This window comes from Scyliorhinus canicula, chromosome 18, assembly GCF_902713615.1.
Source record: "Scyliorhinus canicula chromosome 18, sScyCan1.1, whole genome shotgun sequence".
NCBI lineage: Eukaryota > Metazoa > Chordata > Chondrichthyes > Carcharhiniformes > Scyliorhinidae > Scyliorhinus > Scyliorhinus canicula.
The window spans coordinates 5557513-5573846 of record NC_052163.1 but is presented as its reverse complement, the minus strand read 5'-3'; the positions used below and the strand labels follow the sequence as shown (position 1 = coordinate 5573846).

At 44.5% G+C, this 16334-nt stretch overlaps 1 protein-coding gene across 3 annotated transcripts in view; it reads left to right on the top strand.

Moving 5' to 3' along the window:
• The window catches only part of crlf3 (cytokine receptor-like factor 3), a 53141-nt gene extending 37388 nt beyond the window's left edge, over positions 1-15753 (top strand). For all 3 annotated transcript variants that reach the window (XM_038776932.1, XM_038776930.1, XM_038776933.1), the window contains 6 exons: positions 469-553; positions 2357-2534; positions 5070-5292; positions 6027-6159; positions 10715-10827; positions 12695-15753. In XM_038776932.1, the coding sequence (XP_038632860.1) occupies positions 469-553; positions 2357-2534; positions 5070-5292; positions 6027-6159; positions 10715-10827; positions 12695-12948 (986 nt within the window). In that variant the 3' untranslated portion in view covers positions 12949-15753. The remainder of the gene's footprint in view (positions 1-468; positions 554-2356; positions 2535-5069; positions 5293-6026; positions 6160-10714; positions 10828-12694) is intronic.
• Positions 15754-16334: the final 581 nt, after the last annotated feature.

Below are 16334 nucleotides of genomic sequence, written 5' to 3'. Positions count from 1 at the left end.
CCCAGAAATATACTACTCTCGCTCAGACTACACAATCCAAACCCAGGCCATAGACCCACAACTCTGGGCAAAATATTAGTTCCCAGAGGGTTCCCAGTCATGTTCTTTTAAGGAGAGCTTTAAAAGACACCAATTCAGTGCTTGTGTGTAAGTGCAATGTAAATCCAAACAATGACTGTACTGAGTTTGCGAGAGCGTGCCCGAAGTTGGGTAACCAGGATGACATAGTAATAGGGTGAGATCAGGCGGAGTGAAAGGATGCTTGTGCAAAACATAAACACTGGCTCAGACCAGCTGGGTCAAAGTGCCGGTTTCTCTGCTTTAAATTCTCATTAGTTTGGTTAAACACTCATTTTGAAGATTAAAAGGCTTTATGGTGGATGTGGAATGGCAGATGGACAGAAATGTTGGAATAATGGGCCCACCTTGCAGATGCTGCTAAGTTGACAGTCTTTCACTGTTTTACAGGAGAGGTCGCTGTGCTCAGTGGAACGGCAGAGGAGGAGAAACTCAAAAACTTCACAAAAAAAGCTCTGCAGATCCAACTTGACAGGTCAGTATTTTTTTTCTGCTTGATCAAATTATTTCTCGCTTTTCCTCCATTTTAAATGGAGCGGCACGGTAGCACCGTGGTTAGCACTGTTGCTTCACAGCTATGGGTCCCAGGTTCGATTCCCAGCTGGGTCACTGTCTGTGCGGAGTCTGCACGTTCTCTCCGTGCCTGCGTGAGTTTCCGCCGGGTGCTCCGGTTTCCTCCCACAAGTCCGAAAAGACATGTGGGCAGGTGAATTGGACATTCTGAATTCTCCCTCTGTGTACCCGAACAGGCGCCGGAATGTGGCGACTAGGGGATTTTCACAGTAACTTCATTGCAGTGTTAATGTGAGCCTACCTGTGACAATAAATATTATATTATAATGGCGAGCACAGAGTATATGGATATGATCAAACAATGCAGGCTGACACCCTGTGTACAGCACTGAGGGAGTACTGCACTGCCGAGAGGCGTTGGGTGCAATGTTAAACAGAGCATTCACCTACCTTCAGTGGACATTAAAAGTCATACTCTTGTGCTCTTTCTCTGAGAGGCTTAAGACGAGACAAAGCCGAGAGGAGATCCTGTAGAGGTGTTGAAAACCCTGAAGACACTGGGCAGAGCAGATACAGACAAACTGTTCCCAATGGCAGAAGGGTCTAGCACCAGCATACTTGGCAAAAGAAAAGGCGACTTGAGGAATAACCTCTACCCCGTGAGTGGTTAGGATCTGGAATGCACTGCTTCGAAAGGGTGATGGGCGGCACGGTAACACAGTGGTTAGCACTGTTGCTTCACTGTTCCAGGGACCTAGGCTCGATTCCAGGCTTGGGTCACTGTCTGTGCAGAATCTACACGTTCTCCCTGTTTCTGCGTGGGTTTCCTCCGGGTGCTCCCACAAGTCCAAAGATGTGCAGGTTAGGTGGATTGGCCATGCTAAATTGCCCTTAGTGTCCAAAAAGGTTGGGTGGAGTTACTGGGTTACGGGGATGGGTGGAGGTGTGGGCTTAAATGGAGTGCTCTTTCCAAGGGCCGGTGCAGACTCGATGGGCCAAATGGCCTTTTTCTGCATTGTACGTTCGATGATTCTGTGGATTGAGACAAGTTGATCTTCCAGAGAACCAGTATAGGCTGAATGAGCCAAAGGACTGTAACAGTTCTATTATTCTGTAAAATTCTATGATTCAATCTGGGGTCCAATGATGCTCGGTACTAGTACGCACAAAGGTGTGTGTTTGAGCCTCAACATCTCACCTCCATCCACCCCACCCCTTAATATCTCTAATCATAGATCATAGAATTTACAGTGCAGATTGAGGCCATTCGGCCCATCGAGCCCCTGAAAGAGCACCCTACCTAAGCCCACACCTCCATCCTATCACCCTAACCCAGCAACTCCACCTAACTTTTGGATACTACGGGGCGATTTAGCGTGACCAATCCACTTAACCCACACATCTTTGGGCTGTGGGAGGAAACCCTCGCAGACACGGGGAGAACGTGCAGACTCCGCACAGACAGTGACCCAAGCCGGGAATCGAACCTGGGACCCTGGAGCTGTGAAGCATCAGTGCTAACCACTGTGTTGCCATTCCGCCCCAAATTGTCATAAAAACCCATCTGTTTCACCTGGATCCTTTAGGGAAGGAAATCTGTCATCCTTACCTCGTCTGGCCGACACGTGACTCCAGACCCACAGCAATGTTGACTTTGAAATACCCTCTGGAATGGCCTCGTCTCATGATATCTGAAGTCCTGCTGTGTGTTTACCGAAATGTTTATTTTTCTCTCCCCCCCCCCCGGGGTTTGTTTTTAATGCAGTTTGCCGGAAGTCCCATCGCTGGCAGAGGTGCCATGTTTATCCGCTCAGTTAGAAGAAAGCTTGCTTGGTTTTGTCAAGGATCGAATCTTTAGCCATGGAGCGATTGCATCCCATCCTCCTGTCCAGATAGACGAACTGACTGAAAGGCCCGGAGGGATCCTGGTCCGATGGTGCAAGGTGAGGAAATCTCCAAAATAGATGGGAATATGGCTCCTCGGATGGAGAGATTTCTTCCTCTTCCCCCACCTCCTCTTTCCTCCGCCACACTTCATCCTTTACCAAGAAGTGTTAATGGAAAGTTAAAATGTGTGGGGACTGTTTCATTCATCTGAAAAGAGAATACAATGTCAGACTGGTTTCAGAGCTAACCCAGAGCCTGCTGACCTTGTGGGGAAAGCTGCCACAGGAACCGGAGTAGGAGCTTGTTCACATTCAATTAGCTTGTGCCAGAACAGGCATTATGATCCTGGTGGTGAGCTCGTCGTGTTCCTGCCCTGTGGCTGTTATAATGCCTCTGTTTCCCGGAGTGGTTGAGCAGCCTGTCTGACATGGGTGGAAGCTTGGTGAATACGTGCCAATTGGGGCAGTATGACTTCATTTGGCCCCCAAAGCAATTTAAACAAAAAAATAAATTTAGAGTACCCAATTCTTTTTTTCCAATTAAGAGGAAATTTAGCGTGGCCATTCCACCTAATCACATCTTTGGTTTGTGGGGGCGTGAAACCCACGCAGACACAGGGAGAATGTGCAAACTCCACACAGACACAGGGAGAATGTGCAAACTCCACACAGACACAGGGAGAATGTGCAAACTCCACACAGACACAGGGAGAATGTGCAAACTCCACACAGACACAGGGAGAATGTGCAAACTCCACACAGACACAGGGAGAATGTGCAAACTCCACACAGATACAGGGAGAATGTGCAAACTCCACAGACTGACTGGGGCTGGGATCGAACCCGGGTCCTCAGCGCCGTAGGCAGCAGTGCTCCCCAATGCAATTTTATCCTGGAATGGAGCAGGATAAAACCTGCTGGGTTCCCAATGAGGGATCTTTGTCATGTAAGTTTAAAACTTCTCTTTGTGTATCTCTGCTCCCTTTACCTGATCACTGGTCTGACACTCCCCAGGCTTCCTGATCATCCCTGGGCCCAAAGCTGACTGGCTGCCTGTGGATGCCCAGTCTGGGTTGACAGCTGACCAGCATAACGATGATTTCTTTCCCTGGGCCTGCCACTGCAGTCTCTGGGAGGTAGGACACTCACTCGAGGACTGGACAAGCTGAGTACATGGAAACATTTACACTGCTGCTTGTCTGACACCCAGAGAGCAGGTCCACCATTCTCTCTGCATAAGGTTAGTTAGTCCACTAGAGGCAAAGCTCCCAGGATTTCTCTCGTTGGACAGGGGTTGAGGGGTGTTCCACAGAGTAGCAAAGCCACCTTGCACCCTGTCCTGAATCTCACTCCTTTTGGATGGTGACTGGTAGTAAAGGTATTGACTGATATCCCCTCACTGAATTAATATTTCACTTCCCTTGTCCCCTCAAAAAGATTGCTGATTGTGTTGAGTTGACACCCTGAATGATACGTGACTGTGTTATTCACTTTCCTAGTCAATCATTTGAATGTAATTTAATAGAGGTATTCGAAATTGAGGGATTTTGATGAAAAGAAGGAACTGTTGTTCCTGGGCCGTGGACATAAATTTAAGGTAATTGGCTAAGGAGCCAGAGGGGGCAGCACGGTAGCATAGTGGTTAGCACTGTGGCTTCACAGCGCCAGGGTCCCAGGTTCGATTCCCCACTGGGTCACTGGCTGTGCGGAGTCTGCACGTTCTCCGTGTCTGCGTGGGTTTCCTCTGGGTGCTCCGGTTTCCCCCCACAGTCCAAAGACCTACAGGTTTGGTGAATTGGCCATGATAAATTGCCCTTAGTGTCCAAAAAAGGTTAGGAGGGGTTATTGGGTTACGGGGATTGGGTGGAAGTGAGGACTTAAGTGGGTCGGTGCAGACTCGATGGGCCGAATGGACTCCTTTTGCACTGTATGTTGTATAAGATGAGAATGATTCTTACGCACAGTCAGCTGTGATCTGAAGTGCGTTGCCTGGAAAGGGAAGCAGATTTAGTAACTTCACAAGGAATTGAATGGAGACTGGAAAAATAAAAATAACTGCAGGGCTGTGGGAAAAGAGCACACTTGGGGAGCAGGGGGGGACCAATTAGACAACCAACACTGGAAGATGGGCCAAATGGCTCCATAATTCTAATAGAAGGAACCTGTGACAATTCTGATAGCAGCCACCAGAGGGAACAAATGAGCTTTATTGGTTGCAAAATAGAAAATACTGTGGATGCATTAGCAGAAAATGCTGGAAATACCCTCTGGTCTGCTGTATTGTTCTGTTCAGCTTCAATTCCTGTCTTTGAGTTTAAAATGGTCCAGATTTGATTTTTGCAGCTTTAGATCTGACTGAATATCAAGTGTAAATAGCACCCAATATTTCCAATCTCAGTGCACTCAGAGAATTGTTCACATTCTGCTGTTCAAACTCAAGCCAGTGTCAGTCAGTGAATATGGAACGATGGATCGGTGGGGCTTGGTGGTGGTGACCCTTCCTGGTCTCTGTTAGCTCATTGCCATGCTAGGAGGTGCAATTACATATGAAATGTTAATGATAAAGACTGATGTCTTGTGTTTTGCTGTTAGGATGACGATGACTTTGTGGCACAGGAGTATCGGCTACAGTTCTGTAAAAACACCGCTTCCCAATTCGACGATGTCTACGTTGGACCTGATACTGAATTTGTAGTTTTGCACATTGACCCAAATGTTAGCTACACGTTCCGTGTGTGTGCGCGGGGCGAAGGACGCATGGAGTGGAGTCCTTGGAGTATTCCACAGAGCGGATACACCACTCTGACGGCACACGGTCAGTTAGTCCATTAACGGCATTGCTCTTAGCATTTTTCAGTTTGCTCACTCTCTCCCACCCGGCGACATCTATTGTATCTATGAAATGAAATGAAAATCGCTTATTGTCACAAGTAGGCTACAATGAAGTTACTGTGAAAAGCCCCTAGTCACCACATTCCGGCGCCTGTTCGGGGAGGCTGGTATGGGAATTGAACCGTACTGCTGACCTGCCTGGGTCTGCTTTCAAAGCCAGCGATTTAGCCCTGTGCTAAACAGCCCCTATTATCTCAGTCTTCTTTCTGCTGTGCTCGCTTGGTCTTGCTTTACCTCCTTCCTCCTTTGTCTCTATTCTCTCCCTCACTTTATTTCTCTCGCTCTCTCTCTCCCCTCTTACTCCTCTCTCTCCTATTCTCTCTTCTGTCTCACCTCTCTTTTCTCTGCCTCCTGCTCTCTCTGTCGCCCTCCACACGCACACTCAGACCAGGAGTTCTAAAGCCAGTTCCGTCAGCCCATCAGACATCAGTTAAATCAGCACAGATTAAAACTAAAACCTTCCTGGTCTCTATGCCTTAGTTACCCAGAATATAACTCCGCCTTCATAGTGCTGCTTTAATATCTACACAGGGTATACAGAATGTTTTCATCTAAGGGACAAGGGCAATATTGCTGTGATACTACGGGTAAATCCTTAACTAACAGAGGACTAAATAGACAGAACTGTGCAGTCATCATGTTGAATCTTGTTCACAGAGTGGATCACAGGTTGTGAAGGGTTCAGTCTCAGCAGTCGTAGAGACATGGCGCTCAGGAATGATTCTCCTTCATCCGGTGTGTTGTACTCCAAGGAGCCCACCTACACCAGTGGACTGACACTGACTTTTAGGTAAGTACTTTACTGCTGCCATTATTGTTTTTGAAACTTATTTACCGTAAGTGTAACTGTTGAGATTGCAAACTCTAACTTACTTAGTTCACCACCAGCGTCTTCTGAGAGTTTGAATTGATCACACCCTATCCAAGTGTCCAATGTGGGAGACAGATTGCTTGGGCAGACTGTAGAGACCAACAGCAAATTCACAGAGCTGCTTAAATGCACACTCTTAGATCACACTCTATCCAAAGTGTCCAATGTGGAAGACAGATTGCTTGGGCAGACTGTAGAGACCAACAGAGCTGCTTAGGATTGCTTGGCTGAAAAAAAGGTTGAGGCAAGTAGATGGATGGATTTGTTTATTGTCACATGTACCGAGGTACAGTGAAAAGTATTTTTCTGCCTGCAGCTCAAACAGATCATTTAGAACATGAAAAGAAAATACGTAATAGAGCAACACCAGGTCCGAAATGTAAATACATAGAAACCGGCATCGGTGAAGCATACAGGGCTGTCGTATTAACCAGGTCAATCCATAAGATGGTCATTCAGGAGTCTGGTAACAGCTGGGAAGAAGCTGTTTTTGAATCTGTTCGTTCGTGTTCTCAGACTTTTGTATCTTCTGCCCGATGGAAGAGGTTGGAAGAGAGAATAACCCGGGTGGGAGGGGTCTTTGATTATGCTGCCCGCTTTCCCAAGGCAGCGGGAGGTGTAGGCAGAGTTAATGGATGGGAGGTGGATTCACGTGATGGACTGGGTTGTGTTCACAACTCTGAAGTTTCTTACAGTCTTGGGCTGAGCAAGGTTCCTATCAGATCAGCCATGATCGTATAAATGGTGAATCAGACTTGAGGGGCTGAATGGCCCACTCCTCCTTGTTTGTATGTTCATGTGAGTTACAGGTTGGAATCTAATCCCCTGTGCCTTTCACTTCCCTCACCTGCTGGCCTCCCACACTTCCATCTGCTGCAGCCCGCTCTCCTCTTCTGTTCCCGGCAGCCTTTTTGCCGCCCCCGTGGTCCCGTTATCGCGGGGAATCAGCTGTTCAGCCCCGCCGGAGTGAGAGCCCACCGAATGTGCGGCTCACTCGTACATCGCCGCCACCGGAAGTCCTGCCTTTCACTTCCCAACCTACTCTACTTTTCCTTCCACCATTTCAATATAACACACATCCAATTGCGTATAAGGATTGATATAAAATTGCATATCATTGTCTATTAATGCACTGAAGGAATAGCACATTGTACTGTTCATTAAGTATCTCTTGTTCTATATGTCCATTTATCCTAATAATTTATTTCAAGATATTGCAAATTGAAAGTCACTTTTTACGGATAATAGTTTTTAAACTATTTTATAAACCAGCTCTTGATCTGTATTGGTTTATGTTTGGAGTGGTGAGGGTAGCAACTTGTGATTTGTATACCGAATGTGTTGATACCTGAATGCTCATAGTATTCGGAATAAGGTAAATAAGGATGGCGCAAATCATCGTGAATGACTTTTTGTGGCCATTACTGAAACATTGTTAAAGGATGGTCACGACTGGGAGTTAAATATCCGAGGGTATCAAACTATTCGGAAGGGCAGAGTGGATGGGAAGGGAGGTGGTTTAGCTCTGTTATTTAAGGATGGCTTCCGGGCAATAGTAAGGGATGACATCGGAGCTATGGAGGATAAGGTTGAATCCATTTGGGTGGAAATCAGGAATAGTAAGGCGAAAAAGTCAATGATAGGAGTAGTCTATAGGCCACCAAATAATAACATTATGGTGGGGCAGGCAATAAACAAAGAAATAACTGATGCATGTAGAAATGGTACAGCAGTTGTCATGGGGGATTTTAATCTACATGTCTATTGGTTTAACCAGGTCGGTCAAGGCAGCCTTGAGGAGGAGTTTATAGAATGTATCTGCGATAGTTTCCTAGAACAGTATGTAATGGAACCTATGAGGGAACAAGCGGTCCTAGATCTGGTCCTCTGTAATGAGACAGAATTGATTAATGATCTCATAGTTAGGGATCCTCTCGGAAGGAGCGATCACAATATGGTGGAATTTAAAATACAGATGGAAGGCGAGAAGGTAAAATCAAACACTAGAGTTTTGTGCTTAAACAAAGGAGATTACAATTGAATGAGATAAGAGCTAGCTAAGGTAGACCGGGAGCAAAGACTTTATGGTGGAACAGTTTAGGAACAGTGGAGAACCTTCCAAGCGATTTTTCACAGTGCTCCGCAAAGGTTTATACCAACAAAAAGGAAGGACGGTAGAAAGAGGAAAAATCGACCGTGGCTATCAAAGGAAATAAGGGAGAGTATCAAATTGAAGGAAAAAGCTTACAAAGTGGCAAAGATTAGTGGGAGACGAGAGGACTGGGAAATCTTTAGGGGGAAACAGAAAGCTACTACAAAAGCTATAAAGAAGAGTAAGATAGATTGAGAGTAAACTTGCTCAGAATATAAAAACAGGTAGTAAAAGTTTCGACAAATATATAAAACAAAAGAGTGGCTACGGTAAATATTGGTCCTTTAGAGGATGAGAAGGGAGATTTAATAATGGGAGATTACTGGGGGGCATAGGTTTAAGGTGCGAGGGGCTAGGTTCAGAGGAGATGTACGAGGCAAGTTTTTTTTTACACAGGGTAGTGGGTGACTGGAACTCGCTGCCGGAGGAGGTGGTGGAAGCAGGGATGATAGTGACATTTAAGGGGCATCTTGACAAATACATGAATAGGATGGGAATAGACGAATACGGACCCAGGAAGCGTAGAAGATTTTAGTTTAGACGGGCAGCATAGTCGGCACAGGCTTGGAGGGCTGAAGGGCCTGTTCCTGTGCTGTACATTTCTTTGTTCTTTTGTTCTTTGAGACGAGGAAATGGCTGAGGAACTGAACAGGTTTTTTGGGTCGGTCTTCACAGTGGAAGACACAAATAACATGCCAGTGACTGATGGAAATGAGGCTATGACAGGTGAGGACCTTGAGATGATTGTTATCACTAATGAGGTAGTGATGGGCAAGCTAATGGGGCTAAAGGTAGACAAGTCTCCTGGCCCTGATGGAATGCATCCCAGAGTGCTGAAAGAGATGGCTAGGGAAATTTCAAATGCACTAGTGATAATTTACCAAAATTCACTAGACTCTGGGGTGGACCTGGCGGATTGGAAATTAGCAAACGTGACACCACTGTTTAAAAAAGGAGGTAGGCAGAAAGCGGGTAATTATAGGCCAGTGAGCTTAACTTTGGTAGTAGGGAAGATGCTGGAATCTATCATCAAGGAAGAAATAGCAAGGCATCTGGATGGAAATTGTCCCATTGGGCAGACGCAGCATGGGTTCATAAAGGGCAGGTCATGCCTAACTAATTTAGTGGAATTTTTTGACGACATTACCAGTGCGGTAGATAACGGGGAGCCAATGGATGTGGTATATCTGAATTTCCAGAAAGCTTTTGACATGGTGCCACACAAAAGGTTGCTGCATAAGATAAAGATGCATGGCATTAAGGGTAAAGTAGAAGCATGGATAGAGGATTGGTTAATTAATAGAAAGCAAAGAGTGGGGATTAATGGGTGTTTCTCTGGTTGGCAATCAGTAGCTAGTGGTGTCCCACAGGGATCAGTGTTGGGCCCACAATTGTTCACAATTTATCCATTTCAGTAGGAATAACAGCAAAAGGGATTATTATTTAAGTGATAAAATATTTAAATATGCTGCTGTGCAGAGGGACCTGGGTGTGCTAGTGCATGAGTCACAGAAAGTTGGTTTACAGGTGATTAAGAAGGCAAATGGAGTTTTGTCCTTCATTGCTACAGGGATGGAGTCTAAGACTAGGGAGGTTATGCTGCAATTGTATAAGGTGTTAGTGAGGCCACACCTGGAGTATTGTGTTCAGTTTTTGTCTCCTTACCCGAGACAGGACGTACTGGCGCTGGAGGGTGTGCAGAGGAGATTCACTAGGTTAATCCCAGAGCTGAAAGGGTTGGATTACGAGGAGAGGTTGAGTAGACTGGGAGTGTACTCGTTGGAATTTAGAAGGATGAGGGGGGAATCTTATAGAAACACATAAAATTATGAAGGGAATGGATAGGATAGATGCGGGCAGGTTGTTTCGACTGGCGGGTGAAAGCAGAAGTAGGGGGCATAGCCTCAAAATAAGGGGAAGTAGATTTAGGACTGAGTTTAGGAGGAACTTCTTCACCCAAAGGGTTGTGAATCAATGGAATTCCTTGCCCAGTGAAGCAGTAGAGGCTCCTTCATTAAATGTTTTTAAGATAAAGATAGTTTTTTGAAGAATTAAGGGTTATGGTGCTCGGGCTGGAAAGTGGAGCTGAGTCCAAGAAAGGTCAGCCATGATCTCATTGAATGGTGGAGCAGGCTTGAGGGGCCAGATGGCCTACTCCTGCTCCTAGTTCTTATGTTCTCATAAGAGTTTGTATCTTGACATATGAGACAGAGGCTATTCAGATGCAAGTTTGTTCCTTTATTTCATCAGCACCAACTTGCCATTGAAACATGGGATTCAGGAGAGAATTTTTAACAGGTGGTGCTTTTATTTTGTTCGCAGATTGGAGGCGGCGGGACAACCAGATAAGAGGGACAGTATCGGAGTGTGTGTCGAGCCACAGAATGAGTGTGATTCCTTACAGAGAGACAAGGCTGTTTGCATCAGTTCAAATGGTAAAGAAACTGAATGGGGCCGTTTTGTGTGGGCCAGGCTGTTTCTCCAAGGATCGTTCTTTCCGTGTCTCCAAAGTTGTCATATACGTGTGAGAATCTTGATGGTGACTGTTCGGCAGCGTCCCACAATGGGGGTTCACTGGAGGTATCCTGCTATGTCTGAATGAAGACTCCAAATAGTAGCTAATTGCTTTTATAATTGTTGCTCCAAGATCTTCTGGAACAAAAGTAATGCAGAAGAAAACATTGGAGTGCAATTGTTACAGTGCATTTACTCCCATCTAGAGGTCATCTAATTAGCAACGTGCAAGCACAGTGCCGTCAAACTGGTGTTACTACAGAGCATTATGGAGCAGGACCATCCATCTCAATCTGGGGTACAAGGGCTGAAATTGGGTGCCTTAGCAGAGACTGGGTATGGACCATGGCACTGTGCAGCTCTGTTTTCTGTGCTCAGTTGATAGCAGAGTTCAAGCAATGCACCAGGAGTTTCAGCTTGTCCATGCTGATACTACACTGCGGGGCAGTGCTGAGAAAGTGATGCATTTCCCCGAAAGGTTACCACTGGGCAAGATGCCAGAACCGCAGCCGCTGACACCTGCCCTGGCAGCCCAGATGAATTCTGAACATCCCAGAAAAAGAAGGCATTAGTCAAGAACGTGTTTACTCTGCACGAAGCATCTGCCTCCTTAACAGGGATCTCTGAATTTCAGAGCAATTTATTGTGAGAGAAATATTTTTGAAGAGTTCCTGAGATGTGTAACGTTGTAATATCAATACAATATCAGACGGACAGTGTGATCTGAAATGACGGAAGCTGAAAGCGGTCAATTGGCCACTTGCTCCAATTCCCATTGCTGTAAACTATCTGTTGTCTCATTGTTGAATTTTGAGTCTCTGTTTTGCCTCGCTATAGCAGTCTGCACATTAGATTTGATTCCGGGCGATGTTGCACAGTGGGTTACGTTACTGGATTAATGATCCCAGAGACATGAATTCAAATTCCACCATGGCAGTTGAGGATTTTAAATTAAATTAATTAAATAAATCTGGAATAAAAAGCTAGTATCAATGGCTTTGACATTAAACTACTTGATTGCTATCAAAACCTATCTGGTTCAGGGAAGGAAATCTGCGATCTTTGCTTGGTCTGGTCCACGTGTGACTCCAGACGAAGAACAGTGTGGTTGAACCTTAACTGCCCTCTGTAGTGGCCTGGCAAGCCACTCCGTCATATTCACTGCTACCTTCTCGAGGAGAATTAGAGCTCGGTGATTAAGACCATGAGACGTAGGAGCAGAAGTAGACTATTCAGCCCATCACATCTGTTCCGCTATTCAATTAAATCATGACTGATCAGTAATGATAATTGGCAATTCTACTTTCCTGCCTTATCCCCATAACCCTTGGTTCCCTTGCTGATTAAAAATCTGCATCTCTTAGCCTTGAACATACCTAACGGCCCAGCCTCCAAAGTAAGGAATCCTTCTGCGAAGAATTTCCTCATCTCTGTATTAAATGAGCAACCCATTACTCTGAGATTCTGCCCTCTGGTCCCAGACTCTCCCACACAGGAAACCTCCTCAGCATCGATCCTGTCAAACCTGAGAATCCGATATGTCTCAATAAGGTCGCCTCTCATTCTTGTAAACTCCATGAGTACAGACCCAAAGTACTCAACCTCTCCTCGTAAGAAAATTCCTTCATATCCAGGATCAACCTCATGAATCTTCTCTGGACTGCCTACAATGCCAGTGTATCGTCCCTTAGATAAACTTTACAGTATTCTAGGTGATAAATGCTACCGTTTGCTCGTGATGGCCAATTCCTGTGTCTGAATAACTCATTTCAGAATTTTATTTTCCAGGGGCAGTATTTGTGAATGGCAAAGAAATGACCAATCAGCTGCCTTGTGTTTCTACTGGGTCATCGGTGACCTTTGACATGGAAGTTGTCAGCCTGGGTTCGGGTTTCAACGACATGGCTAGTTTCAAGCTTCGAGTGATTATAAGCTCTGGAAATCGAGAAGTGGTGTTTGACTGGATGCTCGATCAGCCTTGCGCAGCCTTATATTTTGGATGTTCCTTTGTGTATCCGGGTTGGAAAGTACTGGTATTTTAGACTTGGTGAGGGATAAATCCTCACTTCTAATGGGATCTGTTAGCACTCAAGATATGGCTACTCAATGCCTGTGCAAACGCTGGGAGCTTCACAGTAAAGATGGCTCTCGTGTTCTAGTTTTTAAAATCCTGTTGTTGGAGGCCCTGAGCTACTGAATTGTGTTGAAGGTGGAGAAGGGGCATTTTTATTGTCCTTCCAGTAATTAAAGAAAAGCTTAACGGTATATTTAAAGTCTTAAGAGGCAGTGGAAAGTGACTTGGTTCCTCTGTGTTAAATATAGAGGCCTGGTGATTGTCACATGTTCAGTGTGGTGATACAGAAATCAATCTATCGGTGTGGAATTATGTTATGCAGACTCCTGAAGTCCAGCATCTGTGTGTTCGGTGCTCTGCCAGGATGAATTTTGCTGAACTTCATGTCATAGGCAATATGAGAGGCGACAAATGTTGAGTGTCCTTTTGACGTGACACTTCTCCTATACTTCCCAACCTAGGGTTATGTTCTGTAACAAAAGGCATGCCAGGTTACAAATGATTTAGTACAGTCCTTCAAACACGGTGAAAGTTGTGCAGCAGGAAGATTTTCCATACTTGACGGAGTTCAAAGTGCAGCAGAGAATCTCCCGAGTGCAAACGGTTTTGTATCAATTGGTACCAGGCTCTGTGCATGCAGAATAAAGCTGGTTTGAATTTTTATATCTATTCACAAAACAAACATCTTAATACTGTATCCCTGCAGCCCCCCACACTTTTAAAAAATGATGGTGCATTGGCACGGTGTAAGTTAGAAAAATTAGTTTACAAATGTTCTGTCTTAAAATATGAGAAACATTCAGGTTGTTTCAATGGACTGAGAATTGACGACTTGCAAACCTCTGACGACACAAGAGTTTATTGGGCAGCACAGTGGCAGTGATTAACACTTACCTATGGCTCTGAGGACCCGGGTTCGATCCCTGCCTCAGGTCACTGTCTTGTGTTAGTCTCGCCCTCGCAACACACAGATGTGCAGGGTAGGTGGATTGGCGACGCTAAATTGCAATTTGAAAAATAATAATAGAGTACTCGAGTAGTATTTCTTAAAATAAATTTGAAGTTTACAACACAGATGCAGACCAATCAGGCAGCAAGCCAATGCTCGATATATGCCTCCTCCAACCCAACATCTCATTTGCTTATCTAGCTTCCCATTAAGTGCTGGTCACCTCAACGTTATAGTGCGTTCTACATTTTAAATATTTGGGTCTGTTTTTTTATATATTAGATAGTAGTTACGCAGATCGCCTAATCAGTAAATGGCAGTAAAAAGGGGAATCTATTAATAAATGGAAAAATGTCCCCCCCCTCCACTTAAGTGGGTGGATTCTTGTTTAATGTAGCTGCTCTGCACTGCTCTTCCCAGTGCTATGTTGGATTACTTTCACCGAGTAATCATAGAATCCCTACAGTGCAGAAGGAGGCCATTCGGCCCATCGAGTCTGCACGGGTCCTTGGAAAGAAGAATATGCAGATTAATGAAAATCAGAAGTTGGATGTGGCAGGGACAGGTAAATGGAGCGTTCCATTTCTCTTCACTAATTTTAGATGATCGAAATAAAAACAAATTGGATGCATTTTAAAATTCTAAAGCATCCTTGAAATGATCTTGAACTAGGGTGAAATTTGCCTGTATTTTTACTGTGACATTGCTGCTTTGTATTAATGGATGCTCCATGTGCAGATACAGGGAATGAAGACTAAAACTTCAGGTAAAATGGGGACTGACTTTGGGGGATAATTGGGTTGGGCTATCCAATTTAGATGCTCAATTTAATATTTCCATTTATAAATGGCTGTGCTGATATCTATGTTAAGGCAGTGACGATATTCGCTGGCCGGTTACTGCAGCACCTCAAATCCGTAGGTGCTAACGACAGCCAGAAGTTCCTACGTGAACATTGGCTGGAAATTTGTGGATTATCTTTTGTATTTTCACATTTCTCTTTCACTGAATAGTTTTGTGCCCAAAACAATTAGAGGATGAATTGTGCCTTTCTTTGTACATACAAGCAGACTTTTCTATCGGACAATCACGGTATTTAAAAGTGCCTATATACATATCAGACTTGTAAACCCTAATATTCTGGTAAAATGCATGTAAGAATATTTAAAGGGTTCACAATCCAATGTATTAAATTGTACTTGAAGCAAAATGACGGTTTTAAAGGCACATGGGGTAGTAAATTTACTTTCTCGTGCGCTGCTAAACCTCGACCCTTGGAAAAATTTAGGTTTGTTTCCTGCATCGGGGCAGACCAGTTCTCATGTGAGCTTTTAGACTGTGGTGGTACTACTGTAGCTGTGTCCCAATATATGTATGTATCTGGCAGGGGAGTAATACACCTTCAACTCCTGGCTGGAAATTTATGTGTATGGTTGTGGGGGTTAACTATCCTCCCAGCCCTATAAAGAACAAGAATGAAGGTGAAGTATCTGAGGCCACCAGCAGTGGAACTGCATAATCCCTCAAGCAGCAGCTAACTCCCATTCCAAGAATGGCTGGTCTATTGTATACTGGAATTAATTTGTGTACCTTAGGTGGTAAAGTTAGAAGTGTTAAGCCATTGCCTCTCAAGGGTTTTGTTACCTTTGTCAAAAAGGAACAAACCTCCATGTTGATCAGGGTCTCACTATTGTGCTACTTTTTACCTCTTTGTTGCATTACTAAGCCTTATGCAACACACCCTGGCTGTGAAAATCTGCTCGCCTTTAATCTTGAAAATGTATGACCAGTATTTCTAATAAAAGTTGAAAATGTTTTTTTTAACCATCTTGCATACTCATTTTGTGAAGAATTAATCTGAATAGTATCAACCTGTTTACTTGCTTAATAAACCTATTTCTACTGCTCCCACAGCTCAATCTTTAATAGCACAGGAGGCAGCCATCTTCTGCTTTCTCATTACCCTACATTTTTCAAATAACGCAATTCCTTTGAATGCCTCTACGTGCATTCCACACCAAGCTTTTTCTCGCATTGCTTTTGATTATTTTGCCAATTATGTTATATCTGCATGAGTGCCACCTTTCTCCCCCATCTACTGTCCAGATACCTCAATTTTGAATATCTGTCCTCAAATCTAACTTATGAAAGGTTTGCAGAAGGTAGTCATCACTAGAAACTCACATTAATCTTTTAAGCACACTTCACATTCTGAAATGTGGCACCCACAATTAGACGAAATACTTCAGCTGATGCCTATTAATAAAACCGGTTCTGCTGCACACCCTTGGAGAGACAAAATAAAGATGCAACTCTTCCCTCTTCTGCCCCTGTCTTTCTACTGAAATGAGTCACTTCATCTGCTGCCTGTCCTTTTAAGTTCTACACTATGCTTACTCCAGTTT